Source organism: Malurus melanocephalus, unplaced genomic scaffold (genome assembly GCF_030028575.1).
Source record: "Malurus melanocephalus ecotype Western Australia unplaced genomic scaffold, MMel_1.1 scaffold_254, whole genome shotgun sequence".
Taxonomy (NCBI): domain Eukaryota; kingdom Metazoa; phylum Chordata; class Aves; order Passeriformes; family Maluridae; genus Malurus; species Malurus melanocephalus.
In genome coordinates, this window is record NW_026623486.1 from 895,853 (window position 1) to 922,803 (window position 26,951).

Consider the following 26,951-nt stretch of genomic DNA (forward strand, 5'->3'; position numbering starts at 1 on the left):
AAGAACGAGGAACACTAAAGCCATTGATACAGGAGAAAGTCTTGGGATCCAAACCACAGATGTGAGAGTCAGGATTTTGGGCTCTGATCTGAATCCTTGTGTTAGGCTGCCACTGGCTCAGACTTAACAACAGCTGTAGCCATCTGCATATTATTGGCATAGATGAAGCACTTACACTTCTCTGAATATTCTAATAAAATATGTCTTTTGGGAAAGGAGCTCTAAATTTGGATTTCACATTTAATAAATGGCAAGTAGCTCTTCCTATTTTCCTCTTCTCCATTCTTTTCTGCATAGCTCAGTGTTTTGTCCTTTTTTATGTATTTTGCTTTCATAGAACACTTGTTTTTATATCTTAATATTAAACTTTGTTTGAATACCTTTGCATATATGTTAATATCTGCTATATGTGCTGCATTAATGTGATTCCTGAATTTTCAACAATGAAGGTCAAGCAAGCAAAAAAAAATCTGTAAGATTCTATGCCAAAGTACATTTTAGAAAATATTTTTTTTTAATTTTTCAAATTTTTTAAAATTTGACTGCAGGACATTTTGAGAAGTTTCTGGTTTCTTTTTTATCTTGCTGTTTGGAAGGCCTGTCTCTTCATTACTTCATGTCTTTGTGTTTTTTATCTAGATATTAATTTAATCTTTTTCTCTTATTTTTTTATGTCTAGCTGCTCCACGACAAAGAATTGAGTTGACCTTTGATGAGCCCTATTACATAGAACCCTCATTTGAATGTCGGTTTGATCATCTGGAGGTTCGAGATGGACCTTTCGGGTTCTCCCCTCTCATTAATCGTTACTGTGGTCTGAAAAGTCCTGCTCTAATTAGATCAACAGGGAGATTTATGTGGATCAAGTTTATTTCTGATGAGGAGCTGGAAGGAAAGGGATTTCAAGCAAAGTACTCGTTTATACCAGGTAAAGATGTCTAAAATTCTGACTGAGTTAATGATCATCTGCTCCCATTGAACTCTGGGGGTGTATTTGTGCTCTCAGGCAAGAGCTGCATTTCAGCATAAGCACTTACGAAGGCACAGTGACAATGTGATAGTCACAGTCTCAGTACTGCTAATCCTGCAGAGTACATGGCCAAAAATACTTGGGGAACCTTGACTGAAGGGWATTACAGGCTTTGGTTTGCTAGTGAAGAGGACAGTTGAGCTCATTCATGCTGAAGTCATCAGCAGCATCCTTCTGTATTGCTCTAACTTGTACCAGTTCCACTAGAAGTAGGAAAGGAAAGAGTATTTATGCAGACAAAGAGCTGCCTCTCTTCTAGGAGTATAAGGCACTGGACAAAAACACCCAAAGCAACTTTACAATAGCACTCCAGCCAGATGCAAAACATTTTAAAGCTCCATTCTGAAACCCCAGAACAAATACCTGCACAGTCCAAGCTCTCAGTATAACTGGATTCCCTCAGCCCTTGGCTCAGACAACAGAACTGCTCTTTGCAGTTTGCAGGTACAGAGGAGAGGCCAATGAGCTGACAATGCCTTTAGAGAAAAAAAATTACATCAGCTCTGTGGGGCTGTTTAAACCTGGCAGGGCATCCTTCTTACATGAAAATTTGACCTGGTGTCCTTGTGCAATGCTTGACTACTGTACTTCAGAGATACTACACATGTAGTTATCAGCATTTTATTGTCCTTTGGGACAAAAGACAATAAACAATTGTCAGCTCTACTACTTCGATAAACGTATACACAAACCTAACTTCTTAATGKTATCTTTCTGTTATGTACCCCTACAGCACATGAAAACACTATTCATGTTTATATACTACTGTTTAGGGATTTAGACTTYGAAACTTCAGATTGACGTGGTGACCAGACCACTGGGAATAACATGATAAAATGTTTTCATTGGGACTGTACATATGGATTTTGCTAAGTCCATTTCCAAAGCCATATCATCAACATCTCTTTCAAAACTAAATTACCACAGTTCCAGGCTGGAATTTTAAATATACATTTAAACAATATCTAATTTTCACAATAGATTGCAACAACTGAAAGACTGATATTTTTCTTTTCCTTCCTCTACATTTATATGACGTGGTAAAATATTTTATACTTCTGAAAATAAAAGGGAACATGCACATACAGCTGCTTCATAAAAACTCAGTTTACAAAGAAGGTTGAAAACTTTGCAGAATTATGCAAATAGTGATCATAGATTTCACTATAGATAAATAAATAAGAGGAGGGCAAAGAAGGCCCTGAACTCTGCTGAGTCTTAAGCCCAGGACTGAGACATTCTAAGGGAAGTGATAAACTCCCTATAAAGAAAAAAAATTATAGGCTCACAGAAAGAGCCAATTTCTGAACTTTCATTTGGCAAATAATTTTGCACCAAATGTGTGTACTTTTGCATGAACTAGTGCTTTCTTTGCATAGAACATTTCATACACCATGTCTAGAGCTGTTCTACAGGGCCTAATACAGACATAGATACCCCAGCATAAAGTACCYTTAGGATTGAACTGTCCTTCTTCACATGCTTTTTTAAAAGCAGTTAGCAATTTCCAAGTGTTTATAKATTCTGCTAAGCTCAGTTCAAATTGTTCAGAACCATACAGACAGCAGTCTGATAAAATAAATAAGCTTCTTGCACAGAGAAAGATCCCCTGTAGTCTTGTGGAGCTCCAGTGATTTCAGTGAAAACCAGCATAGGTTATATTGAGAACATAATGTAGGAACAAAAAACTGAATAGTAATTTTRGGTGTTATGCTAGAAATCTGAGCTGTCAAGATAGAATTATCTTTTTCAGATAAGGTCAATCTTTGTGGAATAATGTTCTCATCTAAAAAAAGTTTGTCTCTATATGTTCCAATTGATTCAGTAAACTTTCTGGCAATTTATATTGTGACATAATAAAAAGAGGGCATAATCTGCAGATAATACTAAACCTGGAAGTGATTCTCAAGCGCTGATAGCCCTTGTGATTCATGACTTCTTTCTATTACAGATCCTGACTTCACTTACCTAGGAGGTATTTTAAATCCCATCCCAGGTATAGTATTACAGTAACAATTTCTTTATACATGAAATCTTAAATTAATGTCATATTGCATCTGACAGCAAGGTATATCTTTTCCCTAGACTGCCAGTTTGAGCTCTCAGGAGCTGATGGAATAGTACGTTCCAGTCAGGTAGAACAAGAAGGGAAAACAAAACCAGGACAAGCAGTTGACTGTATATGGACAATTAAAGCTACTCCAAATGCTAAGGTAGGGCTTTTTTTTAATATAATTCAGTATATAATGGGTTTCCATGACATTGGCAATAGGTAATGGTCACTAACTRTGATTTGTGTCATGTTCTACTTTCATTGAAATGACTCAGGTAGCAGTGGCTTAGGAAATCCCAAGAGAGAATTGTTTCTGAAATTAAACTTAGACAGGTCCATACTGCTGACTTCCTATTACTTGAAGCTTCACATACCAAATAACTGTGATAACTGCTTAAGCAGCAATATTTAGGGGCATTTGACTTGGATCCTGGTTTTATTGGAAGACTGCAGGCAAAAATGCTGGCTGACATCTTCCGTAATTTGCACTATATCTCACCGCCAAAGTTTTAACATTTTGCCTCCAGYGGTTCTATTGGAGAATTTGGTTCTGTCCAAAGTCAACAGAACATGTGCCTGCTTCTCCCATCTAATTCCCAATCCAGCACCCTAAACCCCACTTTCATCAGCAGTCTGAACTAAATGGAAAGGCYTTACCTTGTTATGCAGAGAGAAGAATTAAATCCTATTCACAAGCCCAAAATAAAGTAATTATAGCCCAAATCATATTCATTTCAGAATTATATCCACTAAATATAAGTTGCACAGAAAAGCACATATTTTTCTCCATATAGCACTTTAATTTTCCTTCTACTTKCACACACATGAAAATTAAAAAATATTTTGAAGCAGTAGCTGCCAAGATAACAAACCTTCCCTCTGCCTTCTTACACACTCCTAATAGTCAAGCAGCCCTGTTAACCACATTGCTAGTGCATTGTAAGACAGTAAACAAGAAGATGATATTAAGAGGAGAAGACAAGAAAGAAATTAAAAGTCCATTAATATTTGAGCCTTKGAGGAAGTGAGTCAATTCCCAAGAGCCATATACTAGTCTAAGTAATAGTAGCAGTTCTTCCAGAAACAATAACAAACCCATTTTCTCTCCACATTGCCACTTGAGTGCACCAGGTCTTGTGCTTAAGTATTTAAATAAATTATTGAATGTTGCCAGAAGGCAGAGTTATAGTTGGGTGAGTCCTGAAATTAGATCATCATCCTAAATTATTGATTTAAAACATTACAGAAAAATAATTCTTAGTATTCTGACACTGGTTTCTCAAGCTTCAATTCAGGCAGAATTGTGATGATAAAATCCATTAGATCTGACATGGTGCAGTCTCTTGAGAAAAATAAGCATAGACATTTTTAATTTCTTCAATTTGATTTTGTAATAAAAATAAACTTTTAAACCTGACACAACTGGAGCAATAGAAGCACTTTTAAAATCTGTATAACAGATACTTAATAAATTACCTCCAGATTTCATAAAATTACCAGAATAATCAATGTAATGTAAGAGTAAGGACCTTTTGTACTTGCCTAACACATTAATCCAAAGGAGCTTGTGAAGAGGTGAGCACTTTTAGTGGGATTATTCCTTTGTTATCATACAAATAATAGCTCTACTAAAAGTGTACTAAATTTTTTTTAGTCTCCATTGTAATTTTGTAGCAGATATATGAAGTCAATCATTAAAAGAGAATGCCATCTCTCAGCCCAAGTACTAGCAATTGCAGCTTACATCCATTTTTTTGAGATAAGTCATCAATGGAAGACAGGTTCTCAATGTAGCTAAGCATTTCCAGCRGTAAATCTAACAAAATCACTGGGGGTTGGGAAGAAAACAGAAAAAAAAATCCTGAAAATCTCAAAAAGTGAGATGAAATGTGAGCTAATAATGCACAGGCTGCACCTTCAGACACTGTGCAAGGGCAGGCAGGGCTGGCCAGCCTGCCTCTGGAAACACTGGGAAGGAAAAGCCAGGGGATCCAAGTGTCACCTGTCYTTCCCTGTGCTCTTTTACCGTGTTTTCAATAAAGCCTGTTAGGGGTGGGGGGGAGCATCTCTTTTCAACCCCTCMCAGGTGGTTGGTTTTGTTTCAGTGAATTATTACATAATTCAGTTCTAAAAGGCTTTGGCACTCAGGGTAAAAGCAAGCTATGGCCAAGGGGCACAGAAGTGGATAATAAAGCCCACGTGTGGGATTCTCCTGCCCTGATTCCTGTTTGCCACCCAGGCAGGAGTCTGAGAGTCCTTAGGCAGATACAGAAGAACCCTCAGTGTGCAGAAGCTCTTTAGCATCCACAGTTTGGGCTGGAGAGGCRGTTGGGAGTGGGACTCAAAGAGCCGCAGGCTGATCCAAGGAACAGGGCAGATCTCATGGGTAGGGGAGGAGCACTCAGCCTCCACCTGGACACAGCTGTTCTCTGTCAACACAATGGATCTCCAGGAAGTTTAGTGTCTAAAATGGCCTTTGCAGCCTGCTTAGGTGACTTGGTCTCATATCTCAAAACTTTCAGTAGAATTTTCAGAATTTCAATACAGCCACTGAAGAGATTAAAAAAGGCTTATGATGTGTTAATGGTATTTTAACTGAATTACAATCTTGCACAAGTTTCCTGCTCCAGCAAAATAAATTATTTACTTATTCTTTAAATACCATCTCAATCTTCTCATTTCTGTGCTGCACGTTCYAACGCATATGCTGCCTTTCCTTGGATTAGGTTTCTGCTTTTAGAAGTATTAAGATTAGCTTAAATTTATTAATTCTTCCTACATAGCCAGCTTACTTTTCTCTCATTTCCATTTTTATTCAAATTACTCCTGACTTCATGGTTTGTGTCTTCTATAACACAGCTATGGTTCAGTAATTAGCTTTCATTCTGAAGCAATAAATTTTAATTTCCTTACTTTGCTTCATAGCTTTTCTGACTAGACTTCTTCCCTTATGTTTTAACATTGTTTTTATGAATTAAAAAGAAAGGAAAAGGAAAAGTCAAAATACTCTTAAAATTATTTCAGTACATTTATGCATTCCTTATATCTCTTCTAGAGAAACAGACTTCACATTTAGCAGAGCTGCTTGGGGATTTCTTCAGCAAATGTGGTACTTTGTACTGTTTTTCCAAAGGGAGCAGAAATAAATCAAAGTAAATTTTTAMATAAAGGTTATTTTGAGGAGCAGGAAAAATGAAACACAGATACCCAAGACAAATTTTAGGTAATACTCCATACCTAATGAGAAAATGTAAGTGTAAAAGTGTTCTGAATTGGGAATAACATATATGTGTAAGGGAACAAAATACCTTCTTCAAGATTTGCTGTGAAAGCAAACTCCCTTCTCTGTATTCTTCTACTGAAGACAATTTCTCTTTTCTAACAGATCTATATGCGATTTCTGGACTATCAAATGGAGCATTCCAATGAATGCAAAAGGAACTTCGTTGCTGTCTATGATGGGAGCAGTTCTATTGAGAACCTGAAGGCCAAGTTCTGCAGCACGGTGGCCAAYGATGTCACGCTGCAGACAGGCACAGGGGTGGTACGGATGTGGGCAGATGAAGGCAGCAGATTGAGCAGGTTCAGGATGCTCTTCACTTCCTTTGTGGATCGTAAGTAGATCTGAAAATGTCAATTCTCCTGCTATCAGGGTACTTCAAGTATTTTAGGGAAAGCCTCAGCTGTATATTACACAGCAGGAATACACAAAAAAGGTTGTTTCCATTTCCTTCACATACTAGCAGGTAAATTAGATAATTGCTTTATTGCAGCTGTAAGATGGTTCCTGAGGAAAAGCTTTCCTCCATTCTTACAGGGTTTATTTTCCATTTCAATTCAGTAATACTGCTCTAGGCTATGTCCTTCTCACAGACATCCTTCTCTACAACTGAGCACAGATTTATCGCAAAAAGACAACAGTAGGACTAAAGTGTGCTCTCTCACCAGCTCCCAGTTCCCAGTTCCCTGCCAGACACACAGCAGGCTCTTCTCAAGCCCAGGCTGGATGTTCAGAAGACTAGAAAACATGCCTGATCCTGGAAAGTCTCACTCTCCTTCCTGTCCATAGCTCTATCTTCACTTGTGGGTCTGGAACTACACCCCCTCCACCCAAGCTGCTCCCTTATGCTCAGCTGCATTTCTAAGGACCCCACATGTGCTCCCTTAGCAAAGCCCTGTTGTGTTGTACAACCATAGATAARCAGTTAAATTCATTCAAGAATGCTGTAATTAAAGCAGAGTTGTAAATGCCATCTGGATTWTTGTTTGGATTCCATAGCCTGGGTTAGAGATAGAGATCTTATTCTCATTGTAAATTAAGATGTTTCTTTAAAACAGATTTTTGGTGAGATTTTTTCCTTTTAAGTGTGTTCACCCTGAGCTTAATGGAATTTTGTTGCCCGACATATATACAGAGGACAATACCATCCACATTGCAGAACCTGAAAATAAATGGCACTAAAGCAAACTAAGTTSAGAACTGCAGAGCAGATCTGAGATGCATGGGGAGAGCTGAATCAAATGAAATCAAATTATTTCAGGCAATCAGACCTATGCTTGAGCTAAAGGTTTTCGAAAAAGTTCTGCTTGAAGAATAAATAGTGCAGATCTGCTGACAAATAACTTTTCTAACAGAACATGTCTGTAGCCAGTCCTGAACGAGATCCAGGTCCCTACSTTGCAAGAAAGTTCTGGTTACAGGTAGCAGGTAGATTTTATGTTCTGTTCCATCAAACAGAACCTTTAACATAGGAGAAAAGCTACTTTTTGTAAAACAAKCTTTCTAAAGTAACAGATACGTAGAAATAGCTTCTTTCTTACTTTGAATATATGGTAGTAAGGAACAATTGCATGTTTCAAGCTAGTCTATAGCTTAACCTACAAGAGGCTTTAATAAACTTTAGATACTGTGAATTTAAATAAATGTCAGCTGTAAGTACAACTTACAAAAATTGATAACTGCTTTTCCAGTAGCTTTTATTTCAATACAATTATTATTAACATTRGTGATGGTGGAAGCTATTCCAGCTTTCAATCTAGAAAATGCTATGAACTTTGCCAGGGAAATTATCTATTTATAGTATAAATATTGGAGAGGGTTTTTTGTTRTTGTTGAGTTTGGATTTTTTGGGGGAGTTGTGGGTTTTTTTTTTATTGTAAGAGGTTGAAATACTAAATACTCCTAAAGGCAGATAACTTCTCAAATTTATGAGTTTAAAGCAACTCAACAGTCATTGGCAGAAGACCATCTGCAAAGGTAAGTGTTTATTGTTGTTTACTTGAGATAYTGCCTTTCTTGGACAGGGTCATTGAAAAGTATGTGGCTGGAAATTGTTTTAGGTATTTTTATGTAAGCTAGTCAAAAGCAAATTTTCTAACTAAAAACAGTGAATCTGAGCATATCTTATTTTCAGATTGTTAAGCTATCTTTCTCTTCTACCTTGCTAATGATTTGTAATTATATGAGGCCAAACATGAAAACGATCGATATTTCTGGAAAGATTTCCATAAATGAACTAATAGTGCATGACAGTCACCTAACACACACCTMATGCTGCTTGCAGATTTCTCTAAGTAATTCAGCTAACAGCAATGGGAAAAATCAATGTATTCGATTTCTGGCTTGATTCAATACATGAGTAATGCTGGATGCAAAGAGCACTGTGAACATTGCACTTCTGGGCAGCTGTTGTGAGAAGAGTCCAGCTATGTCCTTGAAGTCCAAGGCTGGAACTGATCAATCATTGTGACTTTTGAACTTCAAACTCCCCAAATAACAGACAAAAGGAGAACAAGTCCATTTGTCCCATCTTCATGAACTGTGAACAAAAGCCGCGCCCACAAAAAGCTGGAGGTTACACCAACATGCAAAAATAGAGACCGTGCTGGCAGATGGAGAAACAACCACAGAATGCATCATCCAAAAATACACAACTGTAAAAAAAACTCACCTGCTCAGGAAAATAAGAAAGGGAATGTGTCTGACATTATGACCTGACAGAATGGGCCTGATCTTGACCTTCTGAAGGACTGATCMTATTTTAAAGCAGTATTCTTCTGACTGGATCTGCTTTCCAAACAGCTAAATTCTCCACCCACTTGAGCAAGGAACTGATGTGATAGCTACCATGACATTTTTAAGCACTGAAATTACACAGATGAACTGTTCCAAAATACACTCCAGATACATTCTGTGTTCACAYGTGCACTACAATTAAGGCAAGTTCTTAAATGGAACTTCTTGCCAGATTGTTAGGGATAAGCACTAACAGCTGATACAAAAGCTTAAAACCAATGAGTGTAGATTACCAAAATTCAGTGGAGTAAGCAATGGAAAGACCCAATGAGTGTAGATTACCAAAATTCAGTGGAGTAAGCAATGGAAAGACAATACATATTTAATTTAGGAATGCAGATTCAGAATTTAAGGTTTGAATTCTTTTTTTTCTTAGGCATAACTTCTCTTTTTGTCACTGAGATTCTCAAGCCTAACAGAAGGACTAAGTGGGAAGGCAGCATTCAGGAGAAGTCATTCCCTGTGCTGCTGGGAAGCCCTTGGGTTTCCCACTATATTTCAGAGAATCCAGACTGCTCAAGAACACATCCCTTCTGTGAAATCAAATAGTAGAATTTAATATATAACTAATAGCAGACATTACCATAATGAAAAATACCACATTGCTGAAACAGAGAAAGGGAAAACCCATTTCTTGTCCAGTGCCCTGAATTCATAAATAATTCCCTATGTACATTATACTACACCCTGAGAAGAATTATTACTATTTTTAATATATATTTTTTTAATGTCAAGGAGCTATAACAAGTACTCACAAACATACAGGGCAGCTTTTTAGTTAATTTCTATCTCCAAATTTCGGATTATATCTAGATAGATAGATAGATAAAAAGCTAAACTGTACTCTCTCAATCCCTGCATTAGCTCTAATAGGAGGATCCAGGAGCTTTTGATTCACAAGCAGGAATGACTTAGATGCYTCCAGTTACTGAAATCTCTTGCAATTACTGAAACAGTCCTGCACAAGTTGAAATCTGATTTGCCTTAAGATATTAATGGGCTCTAAAATGCAGCTGTTCAGGGACTGCTTCACAACATCTACACAGCAGATGCTGTGTAGAATAAATATATAATTGATGGTGAGCATGCGWTTTTTAAGTATTAAGTTTTTAAAGACACATACTAAAGCCTTCTGCCATTATCTGTGTTTTGTGACTGTCACTATTTGCTACCTACCCATTTGGAGCAAGAATTGGTTTTGTAGCATTGATAATGCACTGAAAACAATCRCATGAAGAGAGAGAATAGCATCAGATAATGACGTGCAAGAAAAGTGATTGTGTTTGAGGCAGAGAGGAAGAATGCATATTAAAAAATCCAAATATAGGAACTTGGTAGTTTTATTACAAGGCTTCAGTTACTGGAAATTCTGAATGTTTTCTTTCTCTTCTCTCCTGCAGCTCCCTGCTCAGGCAACACTTACTTCTGCCATAGCAACATGTGCATCAATAATTCTTTAGTCTGCAATGGCATTCAGAACTGTGCATACCCCTGGGATGAGAATCACTGCAGAGGTGAATATAGTGCAAACCACAGCCTTTGTGAGCTAGGCTGGTCAGTTTGCCTTTCAAGAAAGTCATGAAATGTCTTTTTTCCTGGAAATATGCTGAAGACAGCTATTCTACTAATCTCAGGAAGGTTTTCCAATTTTTTTATTTAAACTCAGGACACATGTAAGCATCCTGAATATTGATCTTACTGCTTTTAACAAAATTTCTTCCTCTTCAGCATATACTSTCTATTTTAAAAGGATATCAGCTTGATAAGAAATAGAATTTAGTATTTTTAAGGCTGCATCCTATCTATTTCTAAACTTTAACTGAAGCAAGGWTTGTAGGGACAGGTAATACCTCTTAGAGATAAAAATAAAGAGCTGAAAAARCAGACAAGTTTCAAGCATAGAAAGCATCTCTCAGGGCAGAAGTAGAAGCAATGATCCTCAAAGACAATTTTAAAACATTTTTTTAGTTGTAAATCACAGGCTATTTCAGGATAAATTCAACTGCTGTATACAGTGTGAGAAAGGATGGGAGGAAGGAGGAATTATTAGGAAGCATAAATAAACACCTATCAAAAACAGACRCATGTAAATTGCTGTTTCTAGAACACGGGTTGGGGAATATTATTTAAACAATCACAATTACAGTAARGACTTGTTTCAATATCARGCTTCATAGGAAAAATTCTYATMATTTGAGTAAATTGTTATTCTGTTAAAGCACAARCATTCTCCTGTGCTTGAAGAATAGTTCAGTTGTCAGAAATTGTTGATCTGAGGTCAACGATTTTTCTTGCTAAAGAAAACAATAGAACAAAAACACTTGAGCTTGTTTGGTTGGGGTTTTTTGACAAAAAGAATGGCATCAATGGGTCTGAAGACAAAACTCCAGCAGATGTAAATATGTATTCCATTTCAAAGAGAAACTGACCCTGCAGAAAGGGTCAAAACTTTCTCTATAGAAAATCTTGAAAGAAAATGTCTTTTCAATGCACAAATCCTACTTGCATTTTTTAATAAACAAACATTTAAAAATTCCCAACTTTTTAATTTCATTTTGGGTAAACAACGAAATTCCCACCACTAATAGATATTCTAATGTAAGGTACATTGTGGAAGTTTTCCACTTAACAAAACTGATCCATAACTCCCAAGTTTTCAATGTAAAACTAAGCTTCCTCAAAACAATCCGTACCTTTGATAATATTCAACATTCCCTCTTAAGATCAGTTTCTAGATTTCTTTCCCATCTTTACCAACTGCTTTCTAGACTCTCCCCTAGAATCCACATTTCACTCATGTGCAGTACTGCAGTATTAAAAAAAATTCCAAAAAAATTGTCTTTCCCAATATTTGTAAATTGCTGTATATGGTGCTGAACAACCTATCATGTTTCATGCTGGATGCAATCTAAATTCTACTGTAATGCTTGCACAGCAGAAATTAAGAGGCAGCTGAATTTCTAACTGAAGACTAGATCCACATTGCCAGCTAAGGGAGACTGATGCAACCAAACAAGCAATACTTAGCCTTAAAAAGAAAGCTGCTCACAATTGTGTTCAGTTCCTGCAGGCACCCTGAGTTCTCATTTAGTCCATATCAATAGCTACACAAATCTGAGCATATTGTGACCTACTTATGCCTAAGCCCTGTAACACAAAAACTGATAGAGAAGTCAGTTGTGTGCAATTTATTTTAAGAGACTGGAGAAGACATCACCTTTTGCAAAACAACTTTTTGATTAAAATATCCAGCAAGAATAAGAAACCTAGATGCACACAAGACAACTGCCATAGCACTGAAATTCATACTTCCCACCATGGATGGTAACACTGAGATCTGAGCTATGCAGAACAAGGGAAGATTTCCTCCCTCACTTCAAAGGTTAAAATGCAGCTCTAAGTCAACAGTCGAAGCTCTGAAGCAGAAATGTAATTTCTTATTAGCCAGCTCCTTGGAATCTCTGCATAGTATATGGATTGTTTCAAATAACACCTGATGGTGTATAACTCTCCCCATGCACTGTGTGTAATACTTAGGTGCTAACACACGTGTTCATAGATGCCAGGAGCCAGGTATCTGAAAGTATTTTTGCAAGATTTTGGCTACTACATTTTCTTCTGCATGATTTTAAATGCTTTTCTCCCACTAGCAAATGTTGCAGTATAGAAATCTTTCAGTGCCCTAGGACAAGAACTTTTATGGAACAGAAATCCAAGTGGAAATCTTTAATCTTCAAATAAGAATTTTAAATATGGAAAACCATCTTGTTCTGATGCTGCCATCTTGTGTGTTTTCACATGAAGTACTAGCCAAAATTTCCATATGATTGGGGTTGGTTGGCATCCCCCCCACCTTTTTGTTTTTTCAACTAACTTTGATTACTGGACTTTTGAAACTGGAATATAGCTGTGCCAAAGCTCCCTGTGATGAGTTAGGTATAACAGACTTACACGACAGACATGGCCATTACATCTCCAAGAGATGTGAAAACAAACAGCACAGTCATTCTTCTATCTTGTATCACTTTTAAAGAACTAGACAATTTTAAAACTAGGTTTCCTTCTATTGACATCACTGGGAATGTTACCAGCAGAAACAAACCTTGATAAGAGGAGCATCATCTGTAGCTGGATTTAACCTATTTAAAGTTAATTTAAGCCTATTTAACTCACGGATTTAGGAATAGGAACTGGTCAGTAAAGGTTCAGGRTGGAAGTCACACCCCAGCTGAGTCAGCATGCTCTGGTTCACAGAGTTSCACCTGGCACTGAATTGTCATATGGTAGCCACTAATGACAGGGAATTAGACAAATCCCATTGACATACAGGTCTGGTCTCCAGCCCCATTAAGTCATTTTATCACTTGCATGGCAATTACAATACGGTTTGATTTATTTAAATGCATTATCAAAAGTGCAGAAATTAATAAATGTCTTGTCATAATATTTTTTTCTTTGCAGAAAAGAAAAGAACTGGATTGTTTGAACAAATCACCAAAACCCATGGGACAATCATTGGCATCACGACAGGGATAGTTTTAGTTCTTCTCATCATTTCAATTCTAGTGCAAGTAAAGCAACCTCGCAAAAAGGTTATGGCTTGCAAGACTGCCTTCAATAAAACTGGTTTCCARGAAGTATTTGATCCTCCACATTATGAACTCTTTTCACTGAGGGACAAAGAAATTTCTGCAGATTTRGCAGATTTATCAGAGGAACTTGAAAACTATCAGAAACTGCGCCGCCCTTCAACAGCTTCCAGATGCATTCAYGACCACCACTGTGGCTCCCAGAGCTCCAATATCAAACAGAGCAGGACCAACCTGAGCTCCATGGAACTGCCCTTCCGCAATGACTTTGCGCAGCCCCAGCCCATGAAAACATTTAACAGCACATTCAAGAAAAGCACTTACACTTTCAAGCAAGCTCACGACTGCCCCGAGCAGGTCATAGAAGACAGGGTGATGGAGGAGATTCCATGTGAAATTTATGTTAGAGGGAGGGAAGATACAGCACAAGGTTCATTATCTATTGACTTTTAACTTCCTGCTGAAGGTGGTATTGGTGTATATACAAAATGCTCATGTACAATGACAGTGTAAATATTAAAAGTGTACCATATGCAGCGTGTGAGATGCACACACTTTTAGCTTATACTTCATTTCAAAAAACAAAACCAGTCTTCATAAATCTTGCTGGAAAATGGTGGCTCTCCTCCCCTCTTCCCAAGCTACCTAGTGGAGGAGTAAGATGGAGGCTTTGCATGGAAATTATAAGAYCGGATGTTGGAAGAAAAACCCTACAACTACTAATCATTGAACACTGAAAACAATGACTATTCTGTTCTTCATACCATTTTCTCTTCTTTAGATGTCTGCTTTTCAAGACAATTTTAATACCTCACTTGCATAAATAAAAGTAGTTAAGTGCACCACATGTATGTCAACATAGGTGTCTTATTGTATTTGTCAAATTGAAAGTAGAGTTAGTGTTAAGTGCCAGTTAAGACTCAAGAATTATGTTACAGCCATCTGTTTCACTTGCCTTTAATTATCATTTCCACCGTCTATGCTTTGTGACRAATAYGTGAAAAGGGTTACTGCCTTTTAACAATATCARGWTATATTAATTTTAGTACATTTAGAAATATCTTTGCAGCTTTCAGTTAAAACACAAGYGAGTAGTCATTTTATTCTAGATGCAGACTTTTACAACAGTTTTCTTTCAAGAAGGTTTAGGATTTTAAAATATTCTGCCATATATTATAGCTCCATATGGCGTACTGATTTCACAGCTCTGTACTTAGGAAACAATTTTGTTCCCGAGTTTTCCAAGTATTTACATAAATAGATTGTACTGTACATTTGTCTCTTAAAATAGCTTTTTACTCCATGTTGCAGCCAATCTTCCCTACTGAAATCAGTGATGATACTTTTAGCTCATGTCCTACTTGCCTGAAGAGAACTGTTCTGAGGTCTGTGTGATTGGTGGGTATGTGAAGGTACTGGAAACAAATCACAAAGCAACTTTAATTAACCCCTACAGAATCCTTCTTGTGTCCCTTATTTCCACTTGCAAAATTGCACATTTCATACCTTTTTTAATGGTGGTTTGGACCTAACTTTAAAATTTTTACAATATAGAAAAAATTTTGAAATTATATTCTCATTGTGGTTTTTAAGCTTTTTATATAGTTTGATACTGCACAGACTATTTCTTAAATCCAAATCAAGCACCTGTACAGCAGGCTTGTTACAGTGTCCCTCTTAGCAACTCTGAATAACCTGCAGTTGCTGCTGCACACATCACAATTTGCCAAGAATACTTACCATGACTTCCACATTAGCCTRCCCTGGGTAGTTTGAGCTTATTTAGGAATTTTGTTTACAGGAAACCTTTGACTAAAGGTGATCCCACAGCTTGCACTTGGCATAGCCTTTAATTACAGATATATGTCAAACCATGGGGCTTGTGTTGGCTGTAGTACAAAAAAAACCCCAAAAATGTCTTAACATATAACTCTTGCAACTAAAAAAATATTTAAAATAAAAGATGAGCAACAGCTATAATCACAGATTTTCGTTAGAATGATAAAGTGTTGTTTTGTTTTTTTTTTTACAAATGCTGAAAATGTACATTTAAGGGGGGGRAAAAAAGGGAGGGAATTGAGTTTCTTCAACACTCCCCAACTTCAAAATCAGCTATGTCTGATGTCTAGAAAGAACTCAATCAGCTCATGTACCAGACCCATAAGGCTGTATCCTGGTGTCAGTTTCTGGGCTGGTCCTACAATGTGTTTCAATTTGAAAGAAAGAAAATGGGTTTTATTTCTAGATGCACTACATGCAGAAAATAAGTGTTTAAAAAATCTAGTTAATTTTGACTTGAAAATTTTTGAATAATTAAAACATTTAGTAGATTTTATTTACTTTTCACTGATCTCAGGAATAAATATCCCACCATGACCTAAAGGACACGTTATTTGTGAGTTTKTTAGTTCCAGATTCTTTCAACAAGTAATACATAGTTTTTTATTGGTCATTCTGATCAATATCTTGTAAATGCTAGGTTTGCATGAGTAAGTTTTCTTTCTAAGGTATATTTGTGTGCTAAAAATATGATCCCTGCTCTTCCCTAAGTTGTCTTTGAACAGTAAACCTGTACTAATAAAACAAATAGGAAGCCTGCAAAGCCCAAGTCTGTGGAGAAGAGAGAAACTGAAGAAATTCCCAGATGGCCTGAAAATATTTGTCCTTGTCATAGCTTTGTGGTTACATGGTCAGAACACCGCTGCCTTTTGGCTACCCCAGAGCACACAAGGGAGTTCCCTCAACCAGTCCTGGCTTTTGACCGTAACAGTTTCCAATATCCCATGGTGTATTTTAAAAACCAATAATCCTGTAGAGCCCATGGCAAGGTRGAGTTCAGTTACTGAGCTGTGCTTTGAGGAATGACTCATAATTATTAGAGGCATAATTCCCCTTTCAGTATAATCAAATTCCCTTCACTACAGAGAAAAACCAACTGGTAGACTGCTTGGTATCACAGTACAGAAAGCTGACATTTAAGCAAAGAATCTAGTATTGGTTTGGCAGTCTCAATCCGGTTGAAGCTGATGTTGTGGTCTTTAAATTTTTTGGGGCATTAGTGAGAAATACCCCCGTTCATACTAGTGCAATATCCAAGTCCTAATAGCCTATTTCCATGTTACCTATCCCAAATTCATACATTTCTAGGAGAATCCTAATTTTGCCCTCCATTGTACCCATATCTGCAATACCCTCTGTTAGCACTGAATGCTCYTTAGCAAAGACACACTCACTAGACACACACTGACCAGGAAAAGACCAACAGCATTGGCTACTTTTTGGTATTTCTAATTCATTTTTACCTTTTATCATAGGAGCTTAGACTATCTAAGCAAGCTACCKAACATGAAGAATGAATTCTGATGAAAATTGTATAAGTAAACCTACAGCCAACATGAAAATAAAAGTGACAGTAATTCACAACTCCTGTGAGTTCTGTGAGGAGACATCTGCATTTACAGAGATGACAGTGGCACAGGAAACTCGGGTTTAATGCTGTTCCTGACTCCTCAGTGATCACAGAAATACYAAAGTGTACTTTAAATGCACAAGATTCTAATGTCTGCTATAGACAAGATGACATTATAGCATCTACAGATTATAATGGCATATTGCAATAATGGCTATTTTTACTAAAACAATACAAAGAAGGGTTATGRAAAGAACTGTCATTGATTTACAAGAAAAGGTGCTTGTCATATGAACACTTCCCAGAATCTGTATATCATTAAAATACACTGCTTTATTTTCCACTTGGTACAAAGAATTCTACAAATCTGCTGAATGAGGGAAAAAGGCTTGTCTTATCTGTAAAATAAATTTGTCCCTAAATAAGGTTCTTATATCACTGATCACAACATTTAATTTTCCAAACTATTTAAGTACAATCCTTTATCTGAAAGGATACCAACAGCACAAGTAGTAAAATAAAAAAAAAATCAATTACTTAAAAAAAAAAAGGCACATATATCTAGGAAGGCGAGTAAATTACTGCTTGAAATGGAACTGAATTAATGTGGATGTACCAAACCACAGCTACAGTTTGAGCTTCCTGTATGGTCAGGCTCTATATATCTGTTCACAGTAAAACTCACTCAAGTCCATTTACTTTTACATGTCCTTATTTCAAAGTTGACGTATAAGCYCTATGATTGCTCAGAAGGTCTATAGACTGTTTATCAAAACAAGATTCCTAATCCATGTCAGCCTGAAAGATAAGCTGATTTTACACTGAGACCACACTGCTAAAACTGAATATTAATTGTAATGGGAGAAAGGATTTTAAAATAAAAAACCTGGATGAGTTGATTCAGGTTTTGAAAATTARTATTTACAGCACCCATCTCAATCTAACAATATAAAAGCTACTATCTTTGCAACTGCAAGAATCATTCCTGTGATAGCTAATAAGCATTTCTGTACACAAATCCCCCTTATAAATGTACAAATCACATGTCAATATGCTGTAATATGTGGTTCTGTGTCACTATGGAAAGCAAGTTTATTTTCATATTCAAATTCCTTTGCTACACTCCATTTCACACAATCAGCTTAACAAAAATCTTTTTCCATCTGTTTCATAGATCAACAACAGTAATTTCTGAATGGTCAACTTGTTTCCTCTTATCTCACTATTGAAGATAATCTACCATATACCAGATAAAACAGCTTAGTTTTTATAAGTCTGTTCTTACAGAGCCAGGCTCAGGGAGAAACAAAGAACTTGATGTCGTTGTACACCTTTTGACTACCACCTCATAATTTATGGTAATAACTTGTATACTGGAGAAAACCCCAAAAGCTTCATGCCAAATGACTTTCAAGAAAAAGGAAGAGTTTAAATAAAACTAAATAATAGTACCTAAGACCTACACACCTCAAAAATTCAAAATAATTTTCTGGTTTGAAAGCTGAATCAATCCTTATACCTGAAGGGTATAAGCTCTCAATGCCCATGCTCTTGATGCACATCACACACTTTTCCCTGAACAATTACTTCTCATCTCAAGCACAGGTTTCCTAGATGTCTTTTATGTGCTAATATTTATTTCASTATTTTATTAATTTATACCTAGAAATACATGCATATTACAACTTATAATTAGTCTCAAAGTTCATTATCACCTACATAAAGTTACTTCTGTCTTCCTTCCAATTGTTATTAAGGAGCAAGGATTATACTACAAAGTATTTATCATTAAAACACAGCATTTCAGAGTTAAAGCACTATGTTAATTTCTGAGACTATACTGCAGCTGATTTTCCACCAGAGAAGTGAGAGAATACAAAGAAAACTCAAAGCTCACAGGATTATCTGCTTAACCTCAARTGAATATGGCTAAACTGGAGCAAAGCACATCAGTGTTCTAATACTCAAGGTTTAGTATTGCATGGGGAAGTAATATCAGCATTAAAAGGGCCTGTGTTTTTTTGTGAGAGGATTTAGTTTGCTCCTGGTTTGCTCATAACACGTCTGTAATAACTACTACATTCACCTGTGAATAAAGCAGGGCTTAAGCTAGTTGCAGAAACAGGGAAGGACTTGAAAATTAAAGAGTTCTTTGTTTAAAATACAAAAGGGGAAACAGTCAGATATTARCCATCAGACATTTCTGACACAGTGCTTAATTCATCCTTCAATGCAGTCAAATTACCCTCAAGACAGCAAAGCCCAGAATTCTACCTTACCAATATTTTAGGTTCCCTCACTTCAGTAAGCACCCTCCATACTCCTAATAATTTAGAAAAAGCCAGCTGATAGGACCGAATTTACTGGCTAGCATTCTTAGCTACTACTGATTATTATAGAAAAAGATGATTCAGTGGTTAATGGGGGTGAGAAAAGCAGGAAAACAATCTTGAAAGCAATTATGAGATAAAAAATTCCAAGAAGACAAGTCAATAAATCCCAAGTCTCTTAACCATTGTAATCAATCTTCTATTTGTAAAGAACAAACAGCCAAGGTACATAAGGAATACTGCTCATTACTGGCTCTTCACTGTATTTTTAATAACCCAACAGAGCAATTGAAGGCCTGAGGCCAAGTCAAATAATTTTAATTTTTCTSTAGTAATGAAAAACAAAGAGATCTAGTAGAGTGAAGATGTTTGCTTTGCACTTACCAAAGGCAAAAGATTCAGCACAGCCCATTTAATCTTCTGTCATCATTAAATGTTGTCTTTAACAGTAAAGGGAATTCTGGAATATAAAAAACCCACAAAATATCTATGTATAATTCAGTCATATAGTAAACAAACCAAAAGAAACAGATACTTAAAATAATCTCATCTATAAGGTMATTTTTAGAGCTCTGTGTGACTCCTAAGGTTATCACATTCTTCCAGACATTTCTGCATTGTCTGTTTTAATATATTTGAACACAAGCTCTCAAATCTGTGCAAGAGAAGTAGTAATAAAAGAAAGCTAAGTTCTTTGAAGATCCAGAACTAGTAAAGCTTCAGACTTGGAAAGCTTTACTGTACTGCATTTTGTCCATCAGAGTAAAAGCAAGGRTAGATATTAGCATAAGGAAAAGACATCCTTTCCTTGAACTATCAGAATCGAAACATGACTCACAAATCGTTAGAACACACAGTTTGGTGCGCTTGGATTTTTTAACTGTACCAACTTCCCTTCAATTATTGAGATAAGTGAAAATGCTCTCTGAAGCAAATGTGGAATTTTGCCCACAAGAGCTATAAGAAGTAGATTTAAGCATTGTATGACCGTGTTTAAAATTAAGAAATACCTTGTTTAAATGCCAATTTATAAACATATAAAAGCTGCATTACATACATTAAGAGAACAGTTTCCATTACAAGTTGCCAGATGTGTAACATCAGGATTTAATGACATTTTAGCACCACCTGTTACACTACTGCAGCTGACAAATACTAATGCTCAGCAAGAGGAATAACAAGCATAACCCCACTTCTTTTACAGCACTGTCTCTTCCCCTCAGGAACACAAGTAAAGGCTAGCAACTGTAATTTAGCAAGAGCACCAAACAAGGAGCTCAAGGTAAGAAGTAGCCTTCAAGGCTTAGGGGAACATCAGCAAGAAGTAGGAAAAAAAATTATTCTACATTAATTTTCCTATTCTTTAATAGATTTTGCATCATTTAAAAACAAACAAAAATATGCAGCGGGATAGTAAAAGGACCAAAACTATTGAGAGAAATGTATGTAATTGAATTTAGTTTTATGTGAATGAGATCTGGATTTCATGGCTATTCCTTGCCATAGGGCCACATGGAAATTAATCTTGCCAAAAAAAATCCAAAAAATAAGGAACAGTCACTTAAGACTGGAAGTATAATGAAAAATGATTTCTTTAAAACTGCAAGAAACTGCAGTTTGTTTGGTTGCCTTGTTGAGTTACAGAGAACTGACAAGGACTGAAGGAACTGGCAGAAAGCCAAGGCTACATCAAAGCAGAACCACTTGTCTTCAGTTATTTGAAGATGTAATAACCAGTCTCCTTCTTGCCCAGCCATGGGGCTACGTTCCCTTCTTTCATCATGGAYGCTGTTCCATGACTGGTGGGAGAATATTTGAAATGAATGACAATCCTGCCTGCGGGCCCCAGGCCAATCTTAACAGAAATACCCAGTATGATATATCCAGRGGAAAAAAATTTGATTCTTTTTCAGACAGGAGTCAAATTCTAGGGTCYAATATATAGTCCACGAGATGCAGTGTATAAGCAAGATCAGGATGCCCTATGAATAACAGACATTAGCTTCACTGAACATACTGAAATACTTCTCAACACAAAAGCATACTCCAGCTGAAAGATTGCAAGACGGAGCCAAACGTCTAGAGTGCTATTTTGAAGGGTAATTCATTATGTTAGTGATCCTATTGATTAACAGCRAACCCCTGTTATTAAGGTTAGATGTGCATATTGATTTTTTTTCCTTTTTAAGGAAGACTTTGTATGAATATTAATGGCTAATGCCTAGAATTGAACAACTGAAAGACGATTTAGCAAATTAAATGAAATGAGGCTCTCTATTCCCAGCAGCCAAGCTACATAAGCAAAACACCACATCTGATCTGATGCTTATTTTTACTATTTTTTAAATKATTTTGGAAGAAAATCTTTGTCACAACTTCTCACAGAAAGGGAAAAGCTAGGTAGGAAAGTACAAACAAAKAAAGGTTAGGTTACAGAAGTAGCAGAACAGATACTACAAACCACAGCCTACAAAGGGCTGAAAAACTGAATTGTGGATGTAACCCAAGGCGTAACTCATGTGTCTCACTAACACCAATATAAAGCTGAAAATTGAAAATAAGTTTACTTTTCTAGAGCTCAGAAACACTACAGCATCACTGAAACACCCCAGTCTTCTAGTGCATGATTTGCTTCATTTATTACCAGTGAAGTTTATCACCCATCTATGGGTCTCATTTTCCTGACACCCCTAAACACTTTACACTGTAGCAGTCGGCTGCAGARATGCATCTCACATGATCCTGATGGGGCATAAAGTAGATAAACGACCAAGTTCTTCATTTCTAGTGGAAAAAACCTCTTAAGCGCAGACAAATCTGATTATTCAAGAATGTTGTCCTCTTTAGCCTGCTCCAGCAGCAAACATTTTARAAAATAGCTAAACCTATTTTCTCATCAGATGGGGCCATGTGTCCAGTAATATCTGCACACAGCACATCTAAAAAATGTATCTTCATTAGTTTCATGTCAGTGTTAGCTTAAATAATAACAGAAGTACCCTCAGACTGAATATCTGCCAAAGCCAGCCAGTTCTTTTTTCTACAGTATCATCTTCCATTAAAGCTGTTGATTATGAAATTACTTGCTATCCCTGTCCTTCACACCATCTGACCAGGCTCAGACTGCTGCTCTCTGCTGTCTRTATGCAGATAATAATTCATATTCCAACTCAAATAAGCATAAGAATGTTCCYTGGCAATAATTTAAAATACTAACCCATTAATATCTGTCACAAACACGAGAGACAATCTGCTAAACAGTTATCCAGCAGCCCTGTAAGAATGCACACATATGATTTAAAAGATGTATATTTTCATCTTGGACAACCTAARTTTAAAAAGGTATGTATATAGGCGAGAAAGAAGGATACTGTGGAAAATGTCACAGAGCAGTTAGATATTTTCTGTTATYAGCAGCTTACTATCAGCATTAAAGATGAATAATGCATGACTACCTAAAAATTAGACGTTCAAACAACTGAAGAGAGAGGTAAGCTTGAATAACCCATCACATCAATCTTCAGGGAGACAAATTAGGGTACATTACTGTCACAGCTTTTGCTTGACATGGTTTCAGATTTTAATCCAGTTACGTGGAAAGCCTTGGAAACATCAAAGAAATAACTTTTTTTCCCCTCTCTCCTGAACACAAACAAGTGAAAAGGCTTTTTAATAAATCCTTTAAGCTGGATACATAGCTCATACAGAGAGAAAGAGAACACAAAATATATTTCTCTAAATTCTGACTTACTCCGGAAGAAAGAATGATGCCTCAATTACASCCCTACCAAAACAGAAGCTTTTAGAAAATTCTTGCACTAGACCACAGTTCACTGAATTGCTACATTAATGTACATTTCAGGTTTTGAAGTCAARGGGGCAAAGTAGAAATGGATCAAGAAAAAAGGCATGCCGTGCCCCCTTTACAATTACATTAATTATTTTTCCCACCTTTGTGGAAAGGTTATTTACTGCATCCAGATTTCTCATGTTCCTAGCAAGACTGAGTGGGGAGACAAGATAAATACTTGTAATTTCATTTACAGAACTCATATAGCTCACTTATTTCATTAAGATTTGTCACGACTTACAGTGGTCAAAGTAAGAGCATAACTATCTTTACATCCTGATAAGCATAAAACTGAAAGGCTTCTGTTCCTCCATTAAGGTCAAGCAAAGCATCCTGAGGGCAAAGTAAATAAGCAAAGAACAGACAGGAAAAACTTACTTGCAGTGATGAGATATTCTGGTAATAACTAAGTCATAGCATTGCCATGGAAGAAGAATCTCGAGAGTCGAGTACCTAATTCCTGTAGCTATTACACTGGCAGACTCAAATCATTCAGTAAAGGTTGTGAGTAAAGGTGCATTCATGTTTGTGCCTTTCTAMTTCAACTGTTTAAACAATTTCAAGATTTTGTCTGCAGCTGTGGACTGTAATTTTAAGTACACAACTGTACTACARCCATATCACAAAATAATACTGATCSGACTGGGATATGGATAAAGCAAAGTTCCAAAAGTCATGGTTTTTCTTCCCAGTTCTGCCATTGTTATCTGTGTTTTCTTTGTTGAAACACTTTCAATGTGTTTAATTTAATCAATGCAGTAAAAAAATGCAACTGTCTGCCCTAAATATTACCAATGGTGTGACAATACCAGTTTGCTGTAAAATTCAGTTTTACTTCTAAACGTCACAGCCAAAATGAAATATTCACATTAGGATTTCAACTTTAGATTGTTGTTTGCTCCTGAAAAAAAGACAGCWTGCACATCACTAACAGGAATCTGCATTTTCCTCATTATATGTTCCTCCAAAACAAGCTCTGGCAATTTTCCAGAACTACTTTTCCAGCACAGAAAAAAAAAACCAAAACAACAGTGAAGAAAGAGGAATATTAATAAACAACATACAAATAAGCAGTTTATCCTGGCTAGAGGGAAAGAAAGAAAAAAAAAACCAGCAATGGACAGAAGTTACCCAGTTCCCAAATAATTAATTACCTTCCACTTTGATACATACGGTTACTTCCTGCTGTCTGTGGGCAAAGTGGAACCACTACCCTCATTTGTGCTAAAAAACCAATAAAATGGTGTTGTGGCATATAAACAAGAAAGTGCAGAACAAAACCAGAGCACAGTGTCCCTTTCATAATGCAGGACGTGATGCTTCTGACAAGTTTCAATCAGGATTTTTTAAATTACATTTAAAACCAACCAAAGTGAGCAACCAGAACAGCAAGTAGGTAAATAAATATAACTTTTCCCAAAATGTTAGCTGAAGACATTAGAAGGATCCTGACTACATAGCCATGACTCTTGTCCAAATTCTCTCTACTTTTTCTTTTATTCACATGCTGAGATATGAGAAATTGGAGTGTATTTATCAGGGAGTAAATTATATTCAGATTTTTAAAAAATCTGAAATAACTATCCATACAAAATTGCAAATACACCAGGTACATGAGTGATAGGTCTTTTCAATTTGTCTGCACCCAGAATACTGGCATTGTTGTTGCTATAGGGATTATGCTGACAGTAGCTTTTGGCAGCATATGAACAGGTGGCATTCATTACTTTGGTCATGTTCTTCTGGAGTAAACATTTGTAAACAAATTACTGCTTAAACTGCCATTTCCTGGCCAACAGTACAGTTGTGTCATCTGGTTTTGGGCACAGTTCCTCCCACTTCTAACAGAGAGGATACTAGAAGTGCAAAAGAAAGAAGTCACACAATAGATTCAGCTGTTTGACACAGAAAGGAGCATAACAGGAATGACTAAACTCTGTTCTGAACCAGAGGCAGCTAACAAAGCCAGGTGAATTGTATTCCCTTTGTCTTTCAGAAGAAAAAAGTCAGCAAAACAAAACCAAAAACCCAGCAAAAACCAGAAAAGGGCCCGGAAAAGAACAAACTCATTTTCTCCACAGCATCATAAAAAAATTCTGACTTTGTAGTAACTTTGAATTTTGATTCAATTTAAATCAACACAATTCTATAAAGGTTGGAATGTCACAGAGAATGGCAGCAAGGGTCAGTGACTATACTTGATATTAAATTGAAATGTCTCCCTTTACTGGCTCAGATCTATTAAATGATTTTTTTAAAATCTATTGTTTTTTAACTTTTGCTCAGCTCTTCTCCACATCTAGTGCCCAGTCATCTCTTAGGTGGAAAATAAAGCAGCCTTTCCAGTAAGAAGTGAAGTTTCACACTGCAATACTGAACAAAACAGTCCATTCCCTGTTGAAAAAAAAACCCATAACATTGCAATAAAAAAGGATCTTAGTAATGGATTATTCCAAGCCTCCAAGAAGAGTCTGCTTTGGTAGAAACTAAGCAGAAAATTAGAGAAAATGGAAAAAAAAATCTTCATTTATACCTGTGGCTATGAAAGCAGATTAAAAAAAGAAGATGAAAGGCTGCAAGTTCCACTGCTGCATATCCKGAGCCACAACAGGCTCAAAAGGCTACACACACATTTTTGCTCTCCCTGGGAAAGTGAGGACTGGAATAGAAATTCTAAACTCCAGAGATGATCCCTATCCTTGCAAAACATACCTCAATAACAGATTCTTTTTTCAAAGTAAATATCAAGAGAACAAACTAAATATATAATAGATTTTAAACTGCTCTACTATTGGAAATATTTGAGGATTGGTATTTTTTAAGAGCAACATAAGAAGCATATAAAATCTAGTAGAAATAATTCCCTAATGATTCTCAAGCCCTTCTACATTTATTGCTAGTGACAACATTCAAATAAGACACAGTGCAATAATTAATATTGTAATTAATTATGGYAATTAAGTTTCATTCAACTGAAGAAACTGCTTGACAAGAGATAAGGGATATATTATTACTTATTCAACTGAGCAGTTACTTGTGTAAGCTGCATACTATCTTTGATAAATCTAGTCACAAAAGTAATGACTGTGTAGAAACTATTTGTTCCATATGATGAATGAAATCCTTATTTTCAGGTGCTGATAAAAACTCCTGTTCTAGCCAAAGAGGAGAAAGAGCTCTAGGTACAAGCAAAGCAGGCAGCTGCCCAAYGTAGAAGCTGTTGAAGGCAGCAAACCTGCAATAGTGCTGCCACCTGCTATTCCTATGAGTGATCAACTCCACAGAGACTCTGACAGCTGAGTTTGTGGAGTGTTTATAGCTTAGAGGGTCTTTGCTCCTCCAGGGTCATAACCTGAAAGTTGGAGACTGAGCAGTGATTCTGCAGAATATCACTACCTCCATAAGGAAAATAAGCTGTAAAAACCCACTTGCTTTCTCACCACAGGACCATGGAATAACATGGCCCCTTTTGGCAAAAGTGTATTAGATAAACAAAAATCTCAAACAAAAACACCCAAACTTTTCACCTGCATCTGTCTGCTTCTGGGAAATTCAGCAGGAGGTTCTACAGAGAGCAGAAGGAACTGGTACAGGACAAGGCTTCCTTCTCTYTC

The 26,951-nt window shown here is 36.5% G+C and overlaps 2 protein-coding genes across 4 annotated transcripts in view; one reads left to right on the plus strand and one right to left on the minus strand.

Moving 5' to 3' along the window:
- NETO2 (neuropilin and tolloid like 2) overlaps positions 1-17,597 on the plus strand; it is a 32,223-nt gene extending 14,626 nt beyond the window's left edge. The window contains exons 4-9 of the mRNA XM_057375672.1: positions 680-928; positions 2,982-3,026; positions 3,116-3,243; positions 6,469-6,697; positions 10,560-10,673; positions 13,621-17,597. Coding sequence (XP_057231655.1) covers positions 680-928; positions 2,982-3,026; positions 3,116-3,243; positions 6,469-6,697; positions 10,560-10,673; positions 13,621-14,201 — 1,346 coding nt within the window. The 3' untranslated portion in view covers positions 14,202-17,597. The remainder of the gene's footprint in view (positions 1-679; positions 929-2,981; positions 3,027-3,115; positions 3,244-6,468; positions 6,698-10,559; positions 10,674-13,620) is intronic.
- Positions 1-26,951, minus strand: part of PHKB (phosphorylase kinase regulatory subunit beta) — a 198,366-nt gene that overhangs the window by 155,903 nt on the left and 15,512 nt on the right. For all 3 annotated transcript variants that reach the window (XM_057375670.1, XM_057375669.1, XM_057375668.1), the window contains one exon: positions 19,872-19,947. In XM_057375670.1, coding sequence (XP_057231653.1) covers positions 19,872-19,899 — 28 coding nt within the window. In that variant the 5' untranslated portion in view covers positions 19,900-19,947. The remainder of the gene's footprint in view (positions 1-19,871; positions 19,948-26,951) is intronic.